At 48.0% G+C, this 26,312-nt stretch overlaps 2 protein-coding genes across 3 annotated transcripts in view; one reads left to right on the top strand and one right to left on the bottom strand.

Moving 5' to 3' along the window:
• Positions 1–3,697: 3,697 nt before the first annotated feature.
• On the bottom strand, positions 3,698–22,666 carry LOC147083139 (uncharacterized). Of its 2 annotated transcripts, none has more exons than XM_085980246.1 (2): positions 22,577–22,666; positions 3,698–5,428 (listed from the first exon to the last, which is right to left on the bottom strand). In XM_085980246.1, exon 2 carries the CDS (start codon positions 5,319–5,321, stop codon positions 4,362–4,364), a length of 960 nt encoding a protein of 319 aa, XP_085836372.1. In that variant the 5' UTR covers positions 5,322–5,428; positions 22,577–22,666; the 3' UTR covers positions 3,698–4,361. The 2 variants fall into 2 exon arrangements, with proteins under 2 accessions (XP_085836372.1, XP_085836371.1); XM_085980245.1 differs by lacking the exon at positions 22,577–22,666 and adding an exon at positions 22,208–22,295.
• Positions 22,667–22,957: 291 nt separating this feature from the next.
• Positions 22,958–26,312, top strand: part of LOC147083134 (uncharacterized) — a 274,211-nt gene continuing 270,856 nt past the window's right edge. The window contains exon 1 of the mRNA XM_085980240.1: positions 22,958–23,039. The gene's annotated coding sequence lies outside the window, so the exon portion shown is untranslated. The remainder of the gene's footprint in view (positions 23,040–26,312) is intronic.

Genomic DNA, 26,312 nt, shown 5'->3' with positions numbered 1-26,312 from the left:
AGTTCTGGTCACCACATTACAGGAAGGATGTGATTGCACTAGAGGGGGTGCAGAGGAGATTTATGAGGATGTTGCCTGGTCTGGGGAATTTTAGCTATGAGGAAAGATTGGATAGGCTGCGGTTGTTTTCTTTGGAACAGAGGAGGCTGAGGGGAGACCTAATTGAGGTGTTGATGCGCTATCAATTACTCATAAAAGACTGAGAGTTAGAAGAGTAACCAAAGGCTTTTATTAACAACAGAATGGAGGTCTGCCTCGAGTGGTCGACCGGTCCAGGATACCAAGGGCTGGGGAGCAGTCACCTTTATACTAGGACCTGTGGGAGGAGTCAGCCGAGGCATGTCCAGGCATGTACACAGTGGAATACAAACAGGACAAACAGGAATACAAACAGTGGTTTACCACAGGTGTATAAAATTATGTGGGGCCTAGATAGAGTGGACAGGAAGGACCTATTTCCCTTAGCAGAAGGGTCAATAACCAGGGGGCACAGATTTAAAGTAATTGGTCAGAAGTTTAGAGGGGATTTGAGGAGAAATGTTTTCACCCAGAGGGTGGTGGGGGTCTGGAACTCACTGCCTGAAAGGGTGGTAGAGGCAGAGACCCTCATCACATTAAAAAGCACTTGGATATGCACTTGAAGTGCCGTAACCTACAAGGCTACGGACCAAGTGCTGGAAAGTGGGGTTAGGGTGGATAGCTCTTTGTCGGCCGGCACGGACAAGATGGGCCGAATGGCCTCCTTCTGTGCTGTAAATTTCTTTGATTCTATGATTCATTGATCATCCCATTCCCAAGCTGACTCTGTGTTAACACCTGAGACGAGCCGTCCCACGTAGAGTGACTCCCTCAACCTGTTCTCCCGGTTACAGAACCAGTTTGTCTCTCAGGAATGCGGAAGTCTCTGTTGTCTGTCCACCAACTCACTCGTGACCTCACATGTTGCAACAAGTCTGCTGCCTGAGCAGTTTGCAGTGTTATTAGCGCTGTAGGTCTCTTAGCAACCACCTCCCTTATCGAGGCAAACGGCTCATCTCATTCCAAACTTCAGCATTCTCTGTCTTTTAGCTTCAATCTGTCTGTGTCCACCCAGTGACAACACTGAGCCCCTCCCTCCAACCACTGACACTCGCCCTCTTGCTGAGAAAGAAAGACTTGCATTTATATAGCGCCTTTCACAACCTCAGGATGTCCCAGAGCGCTTTACAGCCAATGAAGAACTTCTGAAGTGTAGTCACTGTTGTAATGTAGGAAACGCAGCAGCCAATTGGCGCACAGCAAGCTCCCACAAACAGACAATGTGACAATGACCAGATAATCTATTTCAGTGATGTTGATTGAGGGATAAATATTGGCCCCAGGACACCGGGGAGAACTCCCCTGCTCTTCTTCAATGTAGTGCCATGGGATCTTTTACATCCACCTGAAAGAGCAGACGGGGGCCTCGGTTTAACATCTCATCCGAAAGACGGCACCTCTGACAGCGCAGCACTCTCTCAGTACTGGAGTGTCAGCCTAGATTTTTATGCTCAAGTCTCTGGACTGGGACTTGAACCCACGACCTTCTGACTCAGAGGTGAGAGTGCTGCCCACTGAGCTAAAGTGCCTGGAGCTAAGCCAGCTGGGATACTTGACATAGGATTACATCGGAAATACGGCACAGAAACAGGCCATTCGGCCCAACCAGTCCATGCCGGTGTTTATGCTCCACTCGAGCCTCCTCCCGTCTTTCCTCATCTAAATCTATCAGCATAACCCTCGATTCCCTTCTCCCTCATATGCTTGTCTAGCCTCCCCTTAAATGCATCGATACTATTCGCTTCAACCACTCCCTGTGGCAGCGAGTTCCACATTCTCACCACTCTCTGGGTAAAGAAGTTTCTTCTGAATTCCCTATTGGATTTCTTGGTGACTATCTTATATTGATGGCCTCTAGTTATGCTCTTCCCCACAAGTGGAAACATTCTCTCTGTATCCACTCTATCAACATTTTTCATAATTTTGAAGACCTCTATTAGGTCACCCCACAGCCTTCTGTTTTCAAGAGAAAAGAGACCCAGCCAGTTCATCCTTTCCTGATATGTATACCCTCGCATTTCTGGTATCATCCTTGTAAATCTTCTCTGCACCCTCTCCAGTGCCTCTATATCCTTTTTATAATATGGTGACCAGAACTGTACGCAGTACTCCAAGTGTGGTCCAAGCAAGGTTCGATACAGGTTTAGCATAACTTCACTACTTTTCAATTCTATCCCTCTAGAAATAAACCCTAGTGCTTGGTTTGCTTTTTTTATGGCCTTGCTAACCTGTGTCGCAACTTTTAGTGATTTGTGTATTTGTACTCCGAGATCCCTTTGCTCCTCTACCCCACCTAGACTCGCACCCTCCCAGTGATAAGTGACCTCCCCATTCTTCCTACCAAAATGTAATACCTCACATTTATCTGTTCAGCCTTGATCACTCTGCAAAAACTCTGAATTGTTTAATAATGAAATCAGGGAGTTAAAAAGCTCGGGTGGGGCAGTTTAAAAAGACAGTCCCTGACCAGAGATTGCTGGATGCTGACACTCGGTGCTCACGAGGACAGAATGTCCCATTCCCCAGGCACGGACATCCAGCACCTCGATCACAGCAACAATTCACAAAACACTGGCAATATAACTTGGAGCAGAGACGGTTAAGTGGAGCTGTGATCGAGGTGCTCAAAATTATGAGAGGTTTTGATCGAGCAAACAAGGAGAAGCTGTTGTCACTGGCAGGAGGGTCGGTAACGAGAGGACACAGATTTCAGATCATTGGCAAAAGAATCTAGAGAGGAAATGAGGAGACTTTTTTTACCCAGCGAATTGTGATGATCTGGAATGCACTGCCTGAATGGGAGGTGGAAGCAGATTCAATAGTAACTTTCAAAAGGGAATTGGATATATACTAAAAGCAGAAATTTGCAGGGCTGTGGGGAAAGAGCAGGGTAGTGGGACTAATTGCATCGCTCTTTCAGAGAGCCAGCACCAGCACGATGGGCCGTAAGGCATCCTACTGTGCTCTATGATTCTATAACATCAGCTTCTCTCTGCTCACTAGTACTGAGAGAACAGGGAATAATCTTTAAGTTCAGCCCAGTTATTGGGGGCTCTTAACATTAACAAGCCCCAGTTGCCTGAATTAACATGGTTCCCTCCTGGATGTGATTAAAGGCATTGGAAACAGTGGAATCGACCCACCGCAGTCACACTGTGGACACACTGGTGTGTCAGCGGGTGGGATACACCAGGGAATCCCTTTCCACACACTGAGGTTGACTCTAATGATCGGGAGTCCCAGGTTTTCGGATACCAGATAATCAAGCTCACAAGAACACAAATTGTCTCTCCAGACTTTATTAAGATCGCTGCATAACACAGATCGGGTGATAATTCCCTCAATCTGGAGAATAGAAGTACAGTGGATTCACGCGCGATCTTCTCGAGTCTGTTCCAACTGACAACGGCTTAAGTGGCCTGTTCTTATACACAAGCTTGGTTACCGCTCAGGAAATGGGATTGTTTGGACCCGTCTGTTGACCGCCTCCTGAACTCCTGCTAATTCAGGGAATTTAGTCCATCTGTGACCAGACTATAACCACAAGCCCGTCTGGTTATCACACCTATACGGTCCGTGAGGTTATTATTAGATTCACACCCAGACGTTGTGCCTTCACTTGTCTGGCACTTCATCGCATAACACGGGTACAGAGGCTCAGTAATGTTTCATTCATCAGAAAAAGACAAAGTACAAAATACTGGTCAGCTTAACAGAATCTCATCATAATTATGTGGCTCTAAATATAAAAGTCACTGATAAATCCAGGAGGGAATTCAGGAGAAACTTCTTTACAGAGAGTGATGAGAATATGGAACTCACTACCACAGGGAGTAGTTGAGGCCAATGGCATAGATGTATTTAAGGAGAAGCCAGATAAACATAGGAGGATATGTCGGAGGAAGCTCGCGTGGAGCATAAACCCCGGCATGGACCAGTTGGGCCGAATGGCCTGTTTCTGTGCTGTACATTCAATGTAATAACATGAACAGTCCACCGGTGCGCTCGAGGCCTTCCGCGACCGGTGGGTACCGGAGGGACTGGCGTGCATCATCACCACCGAAAATAGAATCTTAAATTAAATTAAGTTTCCTTTAAACTTTTTTTGTTATGTTACAGGTTTTATTGGTAGTGATGGTTGACTTTTAATAGGCAATTGCCTGTGATAAGGAGAAAAACAAAAATAACCAACAGTCAAATCAAGGGAATCATCAGCACAACAGATTGAAAGATTAAACAATAGTACAAGAATTTATAAAACATTCATCCATTCCACGTTCATGTCACCCCAGCTGTCTACAGGGCCCTGCATTACAGACAGTGTGAACTCGCTGGTGTCTCAGCAGGTCAATGGAGCTTTTAAAGCTCTTCCCACAGTCAGAACATGTAAACGGTCTCTCATCAGTGTGAACAAGCTGGTGTGGCAGCAGGTTGGTGGACTGCAAGAATCCCTTCCCACACACAGAGCAGGTGAATGGCCTCTCCCCAGTGTGAACTTGCTGGTGTCTGATCAGAGCCCCGGAGCTTTTAACACTCTTCCCACAGTCAGAACATGTAAATGGTCTCTCATCAGTGTGAACAAGCTGGTGTCTGGTCAGAGCCCCGGAGCTTTTAAAGCTCTTCCCACAGTCAGAACATGTAAATGGCCTCTCATCAGTGTGAACAAGCTGGTGTTCCTTCAGGTCCCCGGAGCTTTTAAAGCTCTTTTGACACACAGAACATTTAAAGGCTCTCTCATCAGTGTGAACAAGCTGGTGTCTCAGCAAGTTAGATGAATCAGTGAATCCCTTCCCACACACAGAGCAGGGAAATGGCCTCTCCCCAGTGTGAACTCGCTGGTGTCTGGTCAGATCCCTAGAGCTTTTAAAACTCTTCCCACAGTCGGAACATGTAAACGATCTCTCATCGGTGTGAACAAGCTGGTGTTCCTTCAGATTCCTGGAGTATTTGAAGCTCTTCCCGCAGTCAGAACATTTAAATGGTTTCTCATCAGTGTGAACAAGCTGGTGACTCAGCAGGGTAGATGAATCAGTGAATCCCTTCCCACACACAGAGCAGGGAAATGGCCTCTCCCCGGTGTGAACTCGCTGGTGTCTGGTCAGATCCCTCCCACCTTTACCCGGTTTCTCCCCGGTGTGATGGTGCACGTGTCTCGCCAAGGCAGGCAATCGGCTGAAGGCGAGTCCACACACTGAACACGTGAGCGGTTTGTCAGCGCTGCGATCACTGCTCTCTCCTTCCATGTGCAAAGGCCGATGATATTCAGGTCCGGATGAATCGAGCGACTGTCAGATCTTGACGTGATGTTTGATTTGAGCTTCCTGTCTGTAAATGCTCCACTTCTAAAACCCTGTAAAAGGAGTGTAGAAAGGGGTAAGAGGGAGAATGTTGTCTCATGTCCCCTTTTCCAGCCCAGGGGCAGTGAAGCTGATTTTCAGGCCCCAGCTGCTGCACAGGTTGGTTGAAAGGATCAACAGTAATGGCGGCTGCAATCCCCACAAGCCCCCGCGCTCCAGAAAGCGCTCCGGCCGCCGCACTGAGTTGTGGCTGACCCCGCGCATGCACCCCATGGCCCCACCCTCTCCTGCTCCACAGGCGCCCGGCCTGCACCGCGCATGCTCAGCACACCCCCTGGGCCCCTGTCAATCATCCTCCCCCGTGCCTGCGCGCTGGGCCCGAGCTCCAGGCTGCCACACGGGGCTTTCTTTGTAAAGTTGGTGCTGGTTAAGAGCCACGATCAGTGAGGGAAACATAGAAACATAGAAGATAGGAGCAGGAGTAGGCCATTCGGCCCCTCGAGCCTGCTCTGCCATTCAACAAGATCATGGCTGATCATCCACATTCAGTACCCTGTCCCTGCCTTCTCCCCATATCCCTTGATCCCTTTAGCCTTAAGAAATATATCTAACTCCTTCTTGAATATATTTAATGATGATTTGGCCTCAACTGCCTTCTGTGGTAGAGAATTCCACAGGTTCACCACTCTCTGGATGAAGAAATTCCTCCTCATCTCTGTCCTAAATAGCCTACCCTTTATCCTTAGACTGTGACCCCTAGTTCTGGACTCCCCGACCATCAGGAATATCCTTCCTGCATCTAGTCTGTCTAGTCCTGTTAGAATTTTATAAGTTTCAATGAGATCCCCTCTCATTCTTCTAAACTCCAGCGAGTACAAGCCCAATCGACCCAATCTCTCCTCATACGTCATTCCTGCCATCCCAGGTATCAACCATTTGCCTTCTTAACTGCCTGCTGCACCTGCATGCTTACCTTCAGCGACTGGTGCACAAGGACACCCAGGTCTCGTTGCACTTCTCCTTCTCCCAACCTATTGCTGGTCAGATAATAATCTGCCTTCCTGTTTTTGCCACCAAAGTGGATAACCTCGCATTTATCCAAATTATACTGCATCTGCCACGCTTCTGCCCAATCACCCAACCTGTCCAAATCATACTGGAGTTTCTCGGCATCCTCCTCACAGCACACACGCCCACCCAGCTTTGTGTCATCTGCAAACTTGGAGATATTACATCTAGTTCTCTCGTCTAGATCATTTGTATATATTGTGAATAGCTGGGGTCCTAGGACCGATCCCTGCGGTACCCCACTAGTCACTGCCTGCCACTCGGAAAAAGACCCGTTTATTCCAAGTCTTTGCTTCCTGTCTGCCAACCAGTTCTCTATCCAAATCAATACTATAGTGTCCGTGTGTTGATAGAGACACTGAAGACAGGAGTTGGTTCATAGGTGTTTATTAAGCAAAGTCTGGAGGGGTACTAACGGATATAACACAATATACAGGCTTATATAGCCCGAGTGGCCATTACCGGCATTACAGCACATATGGGGCTCTTAAAGGCACATACACCACAATTCCTCCCCTTTTAGCTAACTAATACATCATATTTTAAGTAATTATTAATTACATGTTATAAGAAAAATAATATATACATTGCTGTAGTTAATTAATTATAAGTCAATCTCTCTGGAGGCTTCCTGACTCGGTCCGGATAACGCCTCGGTGGTGTAGTAGGTTCTTTTGGCAAGGCTGATTCGGCTTGAATGCCAGTGTCGGGTTCATTGGGTTCCAGTATCACCGGATCGGAGGTAGATATGGGTATCTCTACTTCATCGTTTGCCGTATAGATTTGCGGTGTAGGTTGTCCCTTTTCGGATGACTCTATGATTTGGTCAGCATGGCGCCTTATTATGCTTTCTCCGATGTCCACGGTATACATCAGTGGTCCTAGTCATGTGCAGATAGTTCCAGGCTGCCATTTCTCGGTACGGCAGTCCCGGGCCAAATCTTGTTGACCTATCTGGAAGGTTCTAGTTGGCCTTTCATTCATGCCTTGAAATTGCCGGTTCACCACATCTCTTCTGATGTTGGGCTTGACCAAATCCAGCCGGCATCTTAGGTTTCTATTGAAGAACATCATGGCGGGAGTTTGGTTGGTAACCATATGTGTTGCATTCCTGTATGCGAACAAGAAGTTATCCACCTTGTGCTGAAGTTTTATGTCTTCATTACCCATGGCCTTTATGGCCTTCTTGAAGGTCTGGACAAACCTTTCAGCCAATCCATTGGTGGCAGGATGGTATGGGGCGGACGTGTAGTGCTTAACCCCATTGTTTTTTTAAGAACTTCCTGAATTCTTCGGACACAAATTGCGGTCCATTATCAGAACAGATCTGTTCCGGCAGCCCATTCCTGGCAAATATGGTCCTTAATACTGTAATGGTTTTTTCCGTGGTGGTGGAGGACATCTTTATTACCTCCAGCCACTTGGAGTGTACATCAACCGTGATTAAGAACATTGAGTCCATAAATGGACCAGCAAAGTCGATGTGCACCCTTTGCCAGGGAGATGAGGGCCACTCCCATGGATGTAGAGGGGCTTGTGGTGGAGCGTTTTGGACCTTCTGGCATCCTAGGCAGCTCTTGGTCATTTCTTCGATGTCTCCATCGATACCTGGCCACCATACAAATGCCCTGGCTAGGTTCTTAATTTTCACTCCACCCAGATGCCCCTCGTGAAGCTCCTTTAGCACTTTATCCTGGAGTTTGGGTGGAATCACCACTCTGGAGCAACACATCAAGGTTCCTCGGCACACTGACAGCTGTTCTCTTCTTTGCGAGAATGCTGGCAACAGTGGTTCGCCATGTGCTGGCCATCCCTTCACTGTTAAATCGTAGACCCGTGAGAGAGTCGGGTCATTTCTCGTTTCTCTTTCAATGGCAGAATTTGTTACTGGTAGACATTCCACTATGGTAGAGTGGAACATCTCAACTGGGTCTAATGTAGGTGCCTCTTCTACCGTTGGCAACGGTAGGCGCGATAAACCGTCAGCATTCCTATGCTGTTTTGATCCTTTGTATTCTATGTTGTATTGGTGTGCCCCTAGTAAAAGGGACCACCTCTGTAGCCTTTGCGCTGTCATAATGGGAACACCCTTTTTAGGGTTGAATATGGAGATGAGGGGTTGATGGTCAGTCAACAAGGTAAATTTTTGTCCGTGTAGGTAATGGTTGAATTTCTTCACTCCCCATACCAGGCTGAGTGCTTCCCTGTCGATTTGGGCATAGTTACGCTCAGCTGAGTTCAATGAGTGTGACGCAAAAGCTATCGGCCGTTCCGAGCCATCAGGGAATTTATGCGATAATACTGCTCCTATGCCATAAGGGGATGCATCGCACGCCAGTCTGATTGGCAGTGATGGGTTGTAATGAGCCAAAACTTCTTTGGATGTGATTAAGTCTTTGCATTTATGGAAGGCACGTTTGCAGTCTTCGTTCCATTTCCAAATTACTCCTGTTTGTAGCAGTTCATTAAGAGGGTGTAGAAGAGTTGATAAATTACTATCATAAATTTTTACCGAACTTATTAATCCCAGGAACGACCTTAATTGTGAAACATTTTCAGGTGCTGGGGCTTTTATGACTGCTTCAATTTTTTCAGGTGACTTATGCAACCCTTCCTCATTTATTATGTGGCCACAATATGATATTTGATTTTGGAAAAATTTGCACTTGGGGCGATTTGCTCGTAGGCCCCATTCTCTCAGCCTAGTGAGCACCTGCTCCAAATTGGCAAGGTGCTCGTTGTCGTTTTCTCCTGTTACAAGGATGTTGTCTAGGTAGCATTGAGTCCCCGGAATCCCTTGCAGGACTTGCTCCATAGCTCTTTGCCAGATAGCTGGAGCTGATGCTACTCCAAAAACCAGTCGATTGTACTGGTACAGGCCTTTGTGTGTGTTTATCGTGAGATACTTTTTAGAGGCCTCCTCAACCTCCATCTGTAGATATGCCTGTGCCAAGTCAATTTTGGTGAAACGTTTCCCTCCGGATAGTGAGGCGAAAATATCTTCTATCCTCGGAAGAGGATACTGTACTGTGTGAAGGACTGGGTTTACAGTCACCTTGAAGTCTCCACAGATGCGAATTTTTCTCTGTTCTTCAGATATATCATTATTCAATGCTTTTTTCATGACTGTAACGATGGGTGTTGCCCACTCGCTCCAATCTATTGTGGATAATACGCCTGCCTTTTCCAAATTCTCCAGCTCTGCCTCGACTGCTGGACGAATTGCGTATGGCACCGGTCTTGCCTTAAAAAATTTGGGAATTGCTGCATCTTCCACTTTTATTGAGGCGGTGATGCCTTTCAAGGTTCCTAGTTTCTCTTGAAACACTTCTTTGGCGTTGGCCAAGATGTCTTTTAATCGTTCAGGTATGATGTCATCATTGTTTTTTTTCTTGCTGGTCACCGTCAGTGCCTGAATGGAGTGCCAGTCTAAACGTATCTTTCTGATCCATTCACGTCCCAACAACGGTGGACCACCATCTTGTCGAATGTATAAATACAGCTTTTGTATTTCTTTGCCGTTGTATACCACAGGCACCTTTATTTTTCCTTTGGGGTATACTTTCTGCCCCGTATATGTTTTTAAGATAATGGATGTGTCTTTTAGAGGTATATGCGAAAATAGCCTCTCGTAATCCCGTCGATTTATTACGGTTAGAGCTGATCCTGTATCTAGCTCCATTTTTACTGGGGACCCTGCTATCGTGAGGGTAACCCAAATGGTTTGGTAATCATCTTTGGCAAGTACATTATGTAATTTGAGACAGCTTAGTCTCTTGTTTTCGGAGTCTCTATCGCTCTTCTGGTCTTCGGAGCTACTGTCAGTCATCATTTGTACCTTCCTGTACTTTCCTTTATTGATTTTTTTTTTTCTGTCTGTGGATTTATTTTGTCCAGATCGGCATACCCGTGCAATGTGTCCAATCTTTCTGCATTGCCTGCATGCTTTGTCCTTGAACCAGCAGTCCCTCTGGTTATGGGTGGATCTGCCGCAGCGATAACATATTTCGAAACCCTGTGTCATTTCATGGGTGCCGAAGTCCTGTGTCTTTTGTTGTATCTCTGCAGCTCCTCTTGCTGCTGCTTCGTATGATACAGCCATACTGAAAGCTTTGTCCAATATTAAATCTTTTTCAGAAAGCAGCCTTTTTTGTGTTCCTTCACTTAAGAGACCGCAAACGAATTTGTCTCAAAGATAATCTGATAGTCCTGCCCCGAATTGGCAGTACTTTGATAGCTTTCTCAATTCGGCTAGGTAATCAGCGTTACTTTCATACTTGTGTTGATTTTTCTTGAAGAATTTGAATCGTTCCGCTATCAGCAGCGTTGTTGGGCTTACGTGCTCCTGCAGGGTATCAACAATTTCTTTAAAATTCTTGTCCTTTGGTTTGGCTGGAGTGATTAAATTTTGTAACAGCCCGTTTGCCTTTGCGCCCATTAGGTTCAGTAGTACTGAAGCTTTTCTTTCATCTTCTATTCCATTTGCAGTGCAATATACCTCTACTCTGTCCACGTATGTGGTCCAATCTTCTATTTCGCCATCAAAAGCATCAATATTGCCAGACTTAGGCATTTCAGAAAAGATATGGCGCTTCCCGCACTTTTCTTTCTTTTCTGCAGCAAAGATATGGTGCTTCCCGTGCTTTCCCGCCGCTGCTGCCGATAACAACGCTGTTTCCCGCGGTTTCCGTTCTTTTTTCTTTTTATTTATTTACAGTTAGAGACTCGTTCCCGCCGGACTTTTTCTCCAGGTCTGAACGCTGACCTGCTTGCCACGCCGGCTGTCTCCCGAGTGCTCCCTCCCAGTCCGTTATTGCTTGCCTCCGATTTCGCCACCTGTCTCAGCTGTGGAGCCAGCCGCTGGAGCCCCAGCCTGACGCCCAGGAAGGATTAGCGCAGTACCTGCCACCAGCTTGGCCAGCTGGTGAAACCACAGCTACTCTCACTTTCTTGAGTCTTCTGGACGCCCGAGGAATCGATGTCCTTGAGGTGCTGCCGAATTGCAGGTAAGTCCGTTTCCACTTCGTCACCACTGTAGTGTCCGTGTGTTGATAGAGACACTGAAGACAGGAGTTGGTTCATAGGTGTTTATTAAGCAAAGTCTGGAGGGGTACTAACGGATATAACACAATATACAGGCTTATATAGCCCGAGTGGCCATTACAGCACATATGGGGCTCTTAAAGGCACATACACTACAAATACCTTGCCCCCAATCCCATGTGCCTTAACTTTACACGCTAATCTCTTATGCGGGACCTTATCGAAGGCCTTCTGAAAGTCCAAATACACCACATCCACTGGTTCTCCCTTATCTATTCTACCAGTTACATCCTCAAAAAATTCCAGTAGATTAGTCAAGCACGATTTACCTTTTGTAAATCCATGTTGACTTTGTCCAATCCTAAGAAATCACACAACACCAGGTTATAGTCCAACAGCTTTATTTGAAATCACAAGCTTTCGGAGCGCTGCTCCTTCTTCAGGTGAAGTGGAGAAATGCATAAAGACACAGCTTATATAGTCAGAGAATCATGTCAGATGTTTACAGGTAACCTTTCCAACTGCCATTTGTCACACCTCGGCAGAGAGATAATCACAGCAGTCAAAGGTGTGAATGGTGTCCAAACAGGTCAGTCAGGGAAACATTACATCGGATCTGCTCAGACGAGGAGGAACGCGATGGACACCTACAGACACTGAAAGACGCCCTTGTAAGAACGGGATATGACGCTCGACTCGTCGATCGACAGTTCCGACGGGCCACAGCGAAAAATCGCATAGACCTCCTCAGAAGACAAACACGGGACACAACCAACAGGGTACCCTTCGTCGTCCAGTACTTCCCTGGAGCGGAGAAACTACGCCATGTTCTTCGCAGCCTTCAACATGTCATCGATGATGACGAACACCTCGCTAAGGCCATCCCCACGCCTCCACTACTCGCTTTCAAACAGCCGCCTAACCTCAAACAGACCATCGTTCGCAGCAAATTACCCAGCTTCCAGGAGAACAGCGACCACGACACCACACAACCCTGCCACAGCAACCTCTGCAAGACATGCCAGATCATCAACACAGATACCATCATCACACGTGAGGACACCACCCACCAGGTACATGGTACATACTCATGTGACTCGGCCAACGTTGTCTACCTCACACGTTGCAGGAAAGGATGCCCCGGAGCATGGTACATCGGCGAGACCATGCAGACACTGCGACAACGGATGAATGGACACCGCGCAACAATCACCAGGCAGGAGTGTTCCCTCCCAGTCGGGGAACACTTCAGCAGTCAAGGACATTCAGCCTCCGATCTTCGGGTAAGCATTCTCCAAGGTGGCCTTCGAGACACACGACAACGCAAAATCGTCGAGCAGAAACTGATAGCCAAGTTCCGCACCCATGAGGACGGCCTTAACCGAGATCTTGGGTTCATGTCACGCTACATGTAACCCCACCTGATGCAGGGTCATCCAGACTCGAGTCGACATTGGCTTGTTCTCTCTACACAGATGCGGCAGGACCTGCTGTGATTTCCAGCCAAAAAAAATGTTTTTTGTCTGTTTTTTTGTTTTTCATACAGACCCCAGCATCTGCAATATTTGACCCCTTGTGACCCCACCTCATTGTTCTTTGATGTAATGTTTCCCTGACTGACCTGTTTGGACACCATTCACACCTTTGACTGCTGTGATTATCTCTCTGCCGAGGTGTGATAAATGGCAGTTGGAAAGGTTACCTGTAAACATCTGACATGATTCTCTGACTATATAAGCTGTGTCTTTATGCATTTCTCCACTTCACCTGAAGAAGGAGCAGCGCTCCGAAAGCTTGTGATTTCAAATAAAGCTGTTGGACTATAACCTGGTGTTGTGTGATTTCTTACATTTGTCCACCCCAGTCCAACTCCAGCATCTCCACACCTTGTCCAATCCTGTCACTGTTTTCCAAGTGCTCTGCTATTACATCTTTTATAATAGACTCTAGCATTTTCCCCACTACCGATGTCAGGCTTACCGGTCTGTAATTCCCTGTTTTCTCTCTACCACCTTTTCTGAACAGTGGGGTAACATTAGCTACCCTCCAATCCATGGGTACTGTTCCAGATTCCATCGAATGTTGGAAGATGATCAGCAATGCATCTACTATTTCTAGGGCCACTTCATTAAGTACCCTAGGATGTAGATTATCAGGCCCTGGGGATTTATTGGCCTTCAATCCCGTCAATTTCCCTAACACCATTTCCCTACAAATACTGATTTCTTTCAGTTCCTCCCTCTCATTAGCAGTAACATAGAAGATAGGAGCAGGAGTAGGCCATTCAGCCCCTCAAGTCTGCTCCACCATTCAATGAGATCATCGCTGATCATCCAAACTCAGTACCCTGTCCCTGCTTTCTCCCCATATCCCTTGATCCCTTTAGCCTTAAGAAATATATCTAACTCCTTCTTGATGCGCTGTCCCCAGGTGAGAGTAGCTCAGTCAGCACAGAGCTGGGGCTGGAATCTGGGAGAGGGGCCGCAGGCAGCGGGCCTGGCAAAGGGACAATCACTGATTGAATAATAAACAGGGGTAAGGACACACTAACCTCACATCATATATATCTATAGCTTAAGTAGACAGATTTTAAGCCAAACGATGGGACCGATGGCTGCAATTCCCGTGCCATGCGGGAATTCCGGGACGTTTCACGTGTCCTGGTGAACCGCGTGTGCAGGAAGCGCCTCCCGTGGCTGGAACTCAAGCTTAGGGTCTCTGAGCTTGGGGAGCGGCTGGAGTCACTGCCGGGCAGACGGGAGGCTGAGAGGTTCCTGGAGCACACGTTCCAGGAGGGGGTCACCCCGCAGCCACAGAGTTCGTGGGAATTGTAACTGGGTGGCCGCCCAGCAGGGTTTGAGGAGGCAAGGCAGTGCAGGAATCCCCCGGGAGTGCGGCGCTCTCAAACCGGTTTTCAGTGCTGAATCCCGGTGAGGGTGACGACACCTCGGGGGGAGAGTGCAGTCTAGAGCGCATCCACTGCACTGTGGGGCAAGGCCAATTTCAGTGGGATGAGAATGGATCTGGCCCGGGTAAATTGGAATCAAAGATTGGCAGGAAAAACTGTAGAGGAACAATGGGCTGCCTTTAAAGAGGAAATAATTCGGGTAAAGTCGAGGTACATTCCCACGAAGGGGAAATGTATGGCAACTAAAGTCAGAGCTCCCTGGATGACGAAAGAGATAGAGAGTAAGATGAAGCAGAAAATGACCGTGTATGACAGATGTCAGGTCGAGAATACATCGGAGAATCAGGCTAAATATAGAAAGTTCAGAGGAGAAGTGAAAAAGAAAATACGAGGGGCAAAGAGAGGGTATGAGAATAGAATGGCAGCTAACATAAAAGGTAATCCAAAAGTCTTCTATAGGCATATAAATAGTAAACGGGTAGTAAGAGGAGGGGTGGGGCCGATTAGGGACCAAAAAGGAGACCTACGCACGGAGGCAGAGGGTAAGGCTGAGGTACTAAATCAGTACTTTGCATCTGTCTTCACCAAGGAAGAAGATGCTGCCATAGACATAGTGAAGGAGGAGGTAGAGGAGATACTGGATGGGATAAAATTGATAAAGACAAGGTACTAGAAAGGCTGGCTGTACTTAAAGTAAATAAGTCAGCAGGACCGGATGGGAAGCATCCTAGTACGCTGAGGGAAGTGAAGGAAGAAATTGCGGAGGTACTGGCCATAACCTTCCAAATCCTCATTAGAAACTGGGGTGGTGCCAGAGGACTGGAGAATTGCAAATGTCACACCCTTGTTCAAAAAAGGGTGTAAGGACAAACCCAGCAACCACGGGCCAGTCAGTTTGACCTCGGCAGTGGGGAAGCTTTTACAAACAAAAATCAGGGACAAAATTAACAGTGTGGATTAATTAAGGAAAGCCAGCACGGATTTGTTAAAGGCAAATCGTGTTTAACCAACTTGATGGAGTTTTTTGATGAGGTAACAGAGAGGGTTGATGAGGGCAATGCGGTTGATGTGGTGTGCATGGATTTCCAAAAGGCGTTCGACAAAGTGACACATAATAGGCTTACCAGCAAAGTTGAAGCCCATGGAGTAAAAGGGACAGTGGCTGCACGGATAGGGAATTGGCTAAGTGACAGGAAACAGTGAGTAGTGGTGAATGGTTGTTTTTCAGACTGGAGGAAGGTACACAGTGGTGTTCCCCAGGGGTCGGTTCTAGGGCCACTGCTTTTCTTGATCTATATTAAAGACTTGGATGTGGGTGTACAAGGCACAATTTCAAAATTTGCAGATGACACAGAACTTGGAAGTATTGTGAACAGTGAGGAAGATAGTGATAGACTTCAAGTGGACATAGACAGGCTGGTGGAATGGGCGGACACGTGGCAGATTAAATTTAATGCAGAAAAATGTGAAGTGATACATTTTGGTAGAAAGAATGAGGAGAGGAAATATAAACTAAAGGGTACAATCCTAAAGTGGGTGCACGAACAGAGAGAGCTGGGGGTATATGTGCACAAATCATTGAAGGTAGCAGGTCAGGTTGAGAAAGCAGTTAAAAAAGCTGATGGAAACCTGGGCTTCATGAATAGAGGTATAGAGTACAAAAGTGTGGAAATTATGATGAACCTTTATAAAACACTAGTTCGGCCTCAACTGGAGTATTGTGTCCAATCCTGGGCACCGCACTTTAGGAAGGATGTGAAGGCCTTAGAGAGGGTGCAGAAAAGATTTACGAGAATGATTCCAGGGATGAGGGACTTCAGTTACATTGATAGACTGGAGAAGCTGGGGTTGTTCTCCTTGGAGCAGAGAAGATTGAGAGGAGATTTGATAGAGGTGTTCAAAATCAAGAGGGGACTGGACAGAGTAGATAGAGAGAAACTCTTCCAATTGGCAGAGGGGTCGAGAACCAGAGGACACAGATTTAAGGTGATTGACAAAAGAACCAAAGGCGACATGAGGGAAAACTTTTTTACACAGCGAGTGGTTAGGATCTGGAATGCACTGCCTGAAAGGGTGGTGGAGGCAGATTCAATCACCGCTTTCAAAAGGGAATTGGAGAAGTACCTGAAAGAGAAATATTGCAGGACTTCAGATTCCTGGGGCAGGAGGGACCAGTTCTGGGGCAGGAGGGACCTGTCCAAGGTGGACGGGTTGCACCTCAACAGAGCTGGGACCAATGTCCTCATGGGGCGGTTAACTAGTGCTGTGGGGGAGGGTTTAAATTAATTTGACAGGGGGATGGGCACCAGGATGAAACATTAGAGAGGAGAAACAAGGTGAAGAGAGGACTGGGAGAGACAAGTAGCACTAGAGGGACAGAATTGCTGGTCATCTTCCAAAATTCGATAGACTCTGGAACAGTTCCCATGGATTGGAGGGTAGCTAATGTTACCCCACTATTCAAAAAAGGTGGTAGAGAGAAAACGGGCAATTATACCTGGGTCCATTGCTTCCATCGCATACCCATCGGTAGTGGGGAAAATGCTAGAGTCCATTATAAAAGATGTAATAGCAGAACACTTGGAAAACAGTGACAGGATCGGACAAAGTCAACATGGATTTACAAAAGGTAAATCGTGCTTGATTAATCTACTGGAATTTTTTGAGGATGTAACTGGTAGAATAGATAAGGGAGAACCAGTGGATGTGGTGTATTTGGACTTTCAGAAGGCTTTCAATAAGGTCCCGCATAAGAGATTAAAGTGTAAAGTTAAGGCACATGGGATTGGGGGCAAGGTACTGACTTGGATAAAGAACTGGTTGGCAGACAGGAAGCAAAGAGTTAGAAACATAGAAGATAGGAGCAGGAGTAGGCCATTCGGCCCCTTGAGCCTGCTCCGCCATTCAATGAGATCATGGCTGATCATCCAAATTCAGTACCCTGTCCCTGCCTTCTCTCCATATCCCTTGATCCCTTTAGCCTTAAGAAATATATCCAACTCCTTCTTGAATATATTTAATGAATTGGCCTCTACTGCCTTCTGTGGTAGAGAATTCCGCAGGTTCACCACTCTCTGGGTGAAGAAATTCTTCATCTCAGTCCTAAATGGCTTACCCCTTATCCTTAGACTGTGACCCCTGGTCCTGGACTCCCTGACCATCGGGAACATCCTTCCTGCATCTCGTCTGTCTAGTCCTGTTAGAATTTTATAAGTTTCAATGCGATCCCCTCTCATTCTTCTAAACTCCTGCGAATATAAGTCCAATCGACGCAATCTCTCCTCATACGTCATTCCTGCCATCCCAGGTATCAGCCTGGTGAATCTTCGCTGCACTCCCTGCATGGCAAGAACATCCTTCCTCAGATAAGGCAAACAAAACTGCACACAATACTCAAGGTGTGGTCTCACCAAGGCCCTGTACAACTGCAGCAAGACATCCTTGTTCCTGTACTCAAACCCTCTCGCTACGAAGGCCAACATACCATTTGCCTTCTTAACCGCCTGCTTCACCTGCATGCTTACCTTCAGCGACTGGTGAACCAGGACCAGTACAAGATAGATTAAGGCGATACTTAGTACAACAAAATCAGGAGGTACAAGCAGTAAATAAAGAAGTAAGGAACCAACAACAGATTAAAGATCCAGAAAGGCAGAATGCTGGACTTAAACCAGACGAGTTGCCCAGAATAGGTCAACAAGTAATGACGCAAGTTATCGGAAGAAAGGGAATGGGGCCCGTTGGATGGGGCCATGTACTGTATTAATGACAAGTGATACGTGTGTTTGTCTACAGGAACCGATGGGTATGCGATGGAAGCAATGGACCCAGGTGAAACCATTTAACACTAAAGACCCCCATTCTACCCTCTCCTCTAGGGGAAAGAGCTCGGAAGACAACCAGACCTCTCTTTAAATTACAGATAAACATGGATCCAGTCGACCCTTTATATCAGAGGGTCCGTCTCGGGGAGAAGAATCTCTCCCGGTTTACCCTTACACCCGAGAACTCATTTTGAATGTGGAAGCAAGTCATCCTCGGTTCCGAGGGACTGCCTAAGAAGAAGATATAATTGGAGTAAGACTTCTTTACTCCTGTACTCAAATCCTCTTGTAATGAAGACCAGCATACCATTTGCCGCCTTAACTGCCTTTCACGACCACCGGACGTCCCAAAGCGCTTTACAGCCAATGAAGTACTTTTAGAGTCATAGAGTCATAGAGTTATACAGCACGGATAGAGGCCCTTCGGCCCATCGTGTCCGCGCCGGCCATCAAGCCCTGTCTAATCTAATCCCATATTCCAGCATTTGGTCCGTAGCCTTGTATGCTATGGCATTTCAAGTGCTCATCCAAATGCTTCTTGAATGTTGTGAGGGTTCCAGCCTCCACAACCCTTTCAGGCAGTGAGTTCCAGACTCCAACAACCCTGTGGGTGAAAAAGTTCTTTCTCAAATCCCCTCTAAACCTCCCGCCCTTTACCTTGAATCTATGCCCCCTAGTTATTGACCCTTCTACTAAGGGAAAAAGCTCCTTAGTATCCATCCTATCTGTGCCCCTCATAATTTTGTACACCTCAATCATGTCCCCCCTCAGCCTCCTCTGCTCCAAGGAAAACAAACCCAATCTGCCCAGTCTCTCTTCATAGCTGAAGCGCTCCAGCCCTGGTAACATCCTGGTGAATCTCCTCTGCACCCTCTCCAAAGCTATCACATCCTTCCTGTAGTGTGGCGACCAGAACTGCACACAGTATTCCAGCTGTGGCCTAACCAGTGTTTTATACAGCTCCATCATAACCTCCTTGCTCTTATATTCTATGCCTCGGCTAATGAAGGCAAGTATCCCATATGCCTTTTTTACCACCTTATCCACCTGTTCCGCCGCCTTCAGGGATCTGTGTACTTGCACACCCAGATCCCTCTGCCCCTCCGTCTTGCCTAGGGTCTTACCATTCATTGTGTATTCCCTTGCCTTGTTAGTCCCCCCAGAGTGCATCACCTCGCACTTTTCCGGGTTAAATTCCATTTGCCACTGTTCCGCCCATCTGACCAACCCATCTATATCGTCCTGCAGACTGAGACTACCCTCCTCGCTATTTACCACCCTACCAATTTTTGTATCATCCGCGAACTTACTGATCATACCTTTTAGATTCATATCCAAGTCATTAATGTAGACCACAAACAGCAAGGGACCCAGCACCGATCCCTGTGGTACCCCACTGGCCACAGGCTTCCAGTCACAAAAACAACCTTCGACCATCACCCTCTGCCTTCTGCCACTAAGCCAGTTTTGTATCCAATGTGCCAAGGCACCCTGGATTCCATGGGCTCTTACCTTCTTGACCAGTCTCCTGTGCGGGACTTTATCGAAGGCCTTACTGAAATCCATGTATACCACATCCACTGCGTTACCCTCAGCCACACACCTAGTCACCCCCTCAAAAAATTCAATCAAATTAGTCAGACATGATCTTCCCTTGACAAAGCCATGTTGACTATCCCTGATTAATCCTTGCCTCTCCAAGTGGAGACTAATTTTGTCCCTCAGAATTTTTTCCAATAATTTTCCTACCACTGATGTTAGGCTCACTGGCCTGTAGTTCCCCGGTTTTTCCCTACTCCCCTTCTTGAATAATGGTACTACATTAGCGGTTCTCCAGTCCTCTGGCACATCCCCTGTGGCCAGAGAGGTTCTGAATATATGTGTTAGAGCCCCCGCAATCTCCTCCTTTGCCTCACACAGCAGCCTGGGATATATTTCGTCCGGGCCTGGGGATTTATCCATTTTTAGGCCTGCTAAAACCGCCAATACCTCCTCCCTCTCGATGTTAATATGTTCGAGCATGTCACAGTCCCCTCGCCCTATTTCTATGTCTACATCGTCCCTCTCCATAGTGAAAACAGATGCAAAAAATTCATTTAGAACCCCTCCTACATCTTCCGGCTCCACACACAGATTGCCACTTTTGTCCCTAATGGGCCCTATTTTTTCCCTAGTTATCCTCTTACCCTTAATATACTTATAAAACATCTTAGGATTTTCCTTTATTTTGCTCGCCAGTGTTATTTCATGGCCTCTCCTTGATCTCCTAATTTCTTTTTTAAGTATCCCCCTGCACTTTTTGTACTCCTCTAGGGCTTCCTCCGTCTTTAGCCTTTTGTATATGCCAAAAGCCCTCCTTTTTTTTCTAATCCATTTTCGTATATCCCCTGACATCCAAGGTTCCCTGTGGTTTTTGGAACCACCCTTGACCTTTACGGGAACATGTTACCATTGTATGATCTCAATCTCCCTTCTGAAAGCCTCCCATTGCTCCGATACGGATTTTCCTACAAGTAGCTGATCCCAGACTATTCACTGTTGTAATGTGGGAAACGCGGCAGCCAATTTGCGCACAGCAAGCTCCCACAAACAGCAATGTGATAATGACCAGATAATGTTTTTTCATCATGTTGATTGATTGAGGGATAAATATTGGGCTCAAAACACCGGGGATAACTTCTTTGAAATAGCACCACGGGATCTTTTACATCCACCTGAGGGGGCAGACGTGGGCCTCGGTTTAATGTCTCATCTGTAAGACAGCACCTCCGACACTGCAGCGCTCCTTCATTACCGCCCCTCCGACAATGCAGCGCTCCCTCAGTACTGTCCCTCCGACATTGCGGCGCTTCCGCAGTACTGCCCCTCCGACAGTGCGGAGCTCCCTCACTACTGCCCCTCCAACAGCGTGGCGCTCCCTCAGTACTGCCCCTCCGACAGCGCGGCACTCCCTCAGTACTGACCCTCCGACAATGCAGCGCTCCCGCAGCACTGCCCCGCCGACAGTGCTGCGCTCCCTCAGTACTGCCCCGCCGACAGTGCGGCGCTCCCTCAGTACTGCCCCTCCGACAGCGCGGAGCTCCCTCAGTACTGCCCCTCCGACAGTGCGGCGCTCCCTCAGTACTGCCCCTCCGACAGTGCGGCGCTCCCTCAGTACTGCCCCTCCGACAGTGCGGCGCTCCCTCAGTACTGCCCCTCCGACAGTGCAGAGCTCCCTCGGTACGGACCCTCCGACAGTGCGGTGCTCCCTCAGTACTGACCCTCCGACGGTGCGGCACTCCCTCAGCACCGCACTGGAGTGTCAGCCTCGCTTTATATGCTCAAGTCCCTGGAGCGGGATTTGAACCCACAACCTTCTGGCTCTGCTATCCACTGAGCCACAGCTGACTCCAGTCTTTTACACAGTTTCATCATAACTTCCTTGCTTTTGCACTCTGCGCCTCTCCTAAAGCAGGGGAGTTATGATGAATTGTTAAATAGTGTTTTTTGCAGAGTGACCAAAGCTGTCTGTAGGAAACAATTGTGCATTTGAAAGCAGCTTGTATTGTGAAGCTTGTGCCCCTCTCCCAGATTCCAGCCCCAGCTCTGTGCTGACTGAGCTGCTCTCACCTGGGGACAGCGCGTCACAATCGGCCCCAGCGCACCTGAGCTGGAGAGGAGGCCCCGCCCCCTTGCCGCGCCACCATTGGTTGGAGGACCAGGCCGCCGACAGGCCTCTTCCTGTGATGACGTCACAATCGGGCACCAGCCCCAGCGCCGGGGAGGAAGGTCCCGCCCCCTAGCCGCGCCGCCATTGGTCGGAGGACCCGGGCCCGCCCTCGTGCTATTGGTCAGCGTTCCCGTCAGTCAAAATCACATTGCTCCGGCTCACTCCGCCACCCCGCGCGCAGGTCAATCGCTCCGTTCGGCGTCCGCGGAGGTCCCGCTCGCCCGACTCTCAGGTTTGGTTTTTCTCGTATTTTACTTTATAATCCCGCTCTCCGCCTCACCTCGATTTAAATCGATTCCCCAACACATTACTTTACCCCGGCCGCTGATTCCGCCACGTCCCCGGCCTTCTGTTTGCTACCCGGAGACCCCGCGCAGGCCCACTGGCAGCCTCGTGTTGCGCCTGCCCGCGCTGTGATTGGTGCAGGGGAAGGCAAGTGGGCGTGTCTGGCCCCCGGGCCCACGTGGGGAGTCAAAGGCCGGCTGGGGCGCATGCGCAGCCCGCCTCGCACCGTTGGGAAGCTTTTCAAATATTTTTTTTTGAGAAACAAATTGAAAACACTCATTAATTCCCCCAACCTCCTCCCCTCTAAAGTGCGATTATTATTATTTTTGTTTTTCCTCATTTGTGTGGGGTGTCTTTTTTTTACCTTGCGGTGGCGTGCGCCGTTCCAACCGACCCCTGGGCATTGCGTGCTGGCGTCACCGCGTAATCGGAGGGGGTGTTGATTGACGCGAGGCGCTCGCCAATCAGGAGCGCGGAAAACGCTGGGCGGACCGGGCGGGCTGACGGTCCTCCAACCAATGGCGGCGTGGGAGGGAGGGGGGCGGGACCTCGGTGGGCTGCAGGCCGCTTTCCTGCTTTCATTGTCTGCAGGAGCTGTTAAAGGGAAGGGGAGGAGGGGGTGGAAAAAAACCCAGCTTGTGAGTGTTTATTCCTTTGCATTACCTTTATTGCAAGGCTATTCATCAACTGCATTCATTTAAAAATAAGTGAACCTTTTCTCTTTTCGACTTTTATCCAGAACAAAGAGCCCTGGTGCTGTGAACATTTTGGTGGGCAGCCACTTTTAAAGGGACAAAGACCAGCATTCTTCCTCCTCTCTCTCTCTTGTGAGTATTTGTGGTGGGTGGGGGGGGGTGGGGGGGGGGGGGGTGTGAGTCAAAGGGGACTGCGGCCCCTTTTCAACAAAAAAAATTGCTTGGCCATTTAAAGGGGAATGGGTGCCCCCCAGGTATTTAAAGGGGCAGTGCCTCTCTCTTTCTGTATCATGTAAGAGCAGGGAGGTTCTGCTTGAACTGTACAAAACACCAGTTAGGCCACCGGCTAGAGTGCTGCGTGCAGTTCTGCTCGCCCCATTGCAGGAAAGATGTGACTGTGCTCCAGACGGGAGATTTTCGAGGATGTTGCCAGGACTAGAGAATTTCAACTACAAGGAAAGATTGAATACATAGAAACATACAAGATAGGAGCAGGAGTAGGCCATTCGGCCCCTTGAGCCTGTTCCCCCATTCAATGAGATCATGGCTGATCATCCAAATTCAGTACCCTGTCCCTGCCTTCTCCCCATATCCCTTTAGCCTTAAGAAATATATGTACAGGAGTAAAGAAGTCTTACTCCAATTATAAAGGGCCTTGGTGAGACCACACCTGGAGTACTGTGTACAATTTTGGTCTCCTTACCTAAGGAAGGATATACTTGCCATAGAGGGAGTGCAATGAAGGTTCACGAGATTGATTCCTGGGATGGCGGGACTGTCGTATGAGAAGAGATTGAGTAAACTAGGCCTGTATTCTCTTGAATTCAGAAGAATGAGAGAGGATCTCACTGAAACTTATAAAATTCTAACAGGACTAGACAGACTAGATGCAGGAAGGATGTTCCCGATGGCGGAGGAGTCCAGAACCAGGGGTCATAGAAACATAGAAGATAGGAGCAGGAGTAGGCCATTCGGCCCTTTGAGCCTGCTCCGCCATTCAATGAGATCATGGCTGATCATCCAAATTCAGTACCCTGTCCCTGCTTTCTCCCCATACCGCTTGATCCATTTAGCCTCAAGAAATATATCCAACTCTTTCTTGAATATATTTAATGAACTGGCCTCCACTGCCCTCTGTTGCAGAGAATTCCACGGGTTCACCACTCTCTGGGTGAAGAAATTCCTCCTCATTTCAGTCCTAAATGGCCTACCCCTTATCCTTAGACTGTGACCCCTGGTTCTGGACTCCCTGGCCATCAGAAACATCCTTCCTGCATCTAGTCTGTCGAGACCTGACAGAATTTTATAGGTTTCGATGAGATCCCCTCTCAATCTTCTAAACTCCAGTGAGTATAAGCCCAATCGACACAATCTCTCCTCATACGTCATTCCTGCCATCCCAGGTATCAGCCTGGTGAATCTTCGCTGCACTCCCTCCATGGCAAGAACATCCTTCCTCAGATAAGGCGACCAAAACTGCACACAATACTCAAGGTGCGGTCTCACCAAGGCCCTGTACAACTGTAGCAAGACATCCTTGTTCCTGTACTCGAACCCTCTTGCTACAAAGGCCAACATACCATTTGCCTTCTTAACCGCCTGCTGCACCTGCATGCTTACCTTCAGCGACTGGTGCACAATAACACCCAGGTCTCTTTGCACTTCCCCTTCTCTCAATCTATTGCCATTCAAATAATAATATGCCTTCCTGTTTTTGCCACCAAAGTGGATAACCTCACATTTATCCACATTATAGTGCATTTGCCATGTTTCTGCCCAATCACCCAACCTGTCCAAATCGTACTGGAGTTTCACGACATCCTCCTCACACCATACCCTCCCTCCCAGCTTTGTGTCGTCTGCAAATTTGGAGATATTACATCCAATTCCCTCGTCCAGATCATTAATATATATTGTGAACAGCTGGGGTCACAGTCTAAGGATAAGGGGTAAGCCATTTAGGACAGAAATGAGGAGGAATTTCTTCACCCAGAGAGTGGTGAACCTGTGGAATTCTCTACCACAGAAGGCAGTGGAGGCCAATTCATTAAATATATTCAAGTAGGAGTTAGATATATTTCTTAAGGCTAAAGGGATCAAGGGATATGGGGAGAAGGCAGGGACAGGGTATTGAATTTGGATGATCAGCCATGATCTCACTGAATGGCGGAGCAGGCTCGAGGGGCCGAATGGCCGACTCCTGCTCCTATTTTCTATGAAAGAGAGGCGGAGAGGTTCAGAGAGGGAATTCCAGAGCTTAGGGCCGAGGCAACAGAAGACACGGCCACTGATGGTGCAGCGATTATAATCAGGGATGCTCAAGAGGGCAGAATTGGAGGAACGCAGATATCTCCGGGGGGGGAGGAGGTTGTTTTCTTTGGAACCGAGGAGGCTGAGGGGAGACCTGATTGAGGTGTATAAAATTCTGAGGGGCCGAGATAGGAAGGACCTATTTCCCTTGGCAGAGGGGTCCACAACCAGGGGGCGTAGATTTAAAGTAATTGGTCGGAGCTTTAGAGGGGAGATGAGGAGAAATGTTTTCACCCAGTGGGTGGCGGGGGTCTGGAACTCACTGCCTGACAGGGTGGTAGAGGCAGAAACTCTCATCACATTTAAAAAGTACTTGGATATGCACTTGAAGTGCCGTAACCTACAAGGCCATGGACCAAGTGCTGGAAAGTGGGATTAGTGTGGATAGCACTTAATCGGCTGGCACGGACAAGATGGGCCGAATGGCTTCCTTCCGTGTCATTATTTTTCTGTGATTCTATCGCGGGGGGCAGGTGGTTGTGAGGCTGAAGGGAATAACTAAGATAGGGAGGGGCAAGGCCGTGGAGGGATTTGAAAACAAGGATGAGAATTTTGAAATCGAAGCATTGCTTAACCGGGAGCCAATGTAGGTCAGCGAGCACAGAGGTGATGGGTGAACGGGACTTGGCGTTGAGTTACGACACGGGTAGTTTTGGATCACCTCAAGTTTACGTGGGGTAGAATGTGGGAGACCAGCCAGGAGTGCGTTGGAATAGTCGAGTCTAGAGGTAACAAAGGGCCGGGTGAGGGTTTCAGCAGCGGATGAGCTGAGGCAGGGGTGGAGATGGGCGATGTTACCGAGGTGGAAATAGGTGGTCTTTGTTATGCTGCGGATATGTGTTCGGAAGCTCATTTCAGGGTCAGATATGACACCAAGGTTGTTAACAGTGTGGTTCAGCCTCAGAGAGATGTTAGGGAGAGGGATGGAGTCAGTGGCTAGGGACTGAAAACAATTGCTTTAGTCTTCCCAATATTTAATTGGAGAAAATTTCTGCTCACCCAAAACCGGATTAGAGATTGTGGAGGGGTCAAGAGAAGTGGTGGTGAGGTAGAGCTGGGTGTTGTCAGCGTAAATGTGGAAACTGATGCTGTGTT

Source organism: Somniosus microcephalus, unplaced genomic scaffold (genome assembly GCF_052327205.1).
Source record: "Somniosus microcephalus isolate GS21.2 unplaced genomic scaffold, FLI_Smic_1.0 scaffold74, whole genome shotgun sequence".
In the NCBI taxonomy this organism is placed as follows: Eukaryota; Metazoa; Chordata; class Chondrichthyes; order Squaliformes; family Somniosidae; genus Somniosus; species Somniosus microcephalus.
This window is presented reverse-complemented; position numbering and strand designations above follow the sequence as displayed.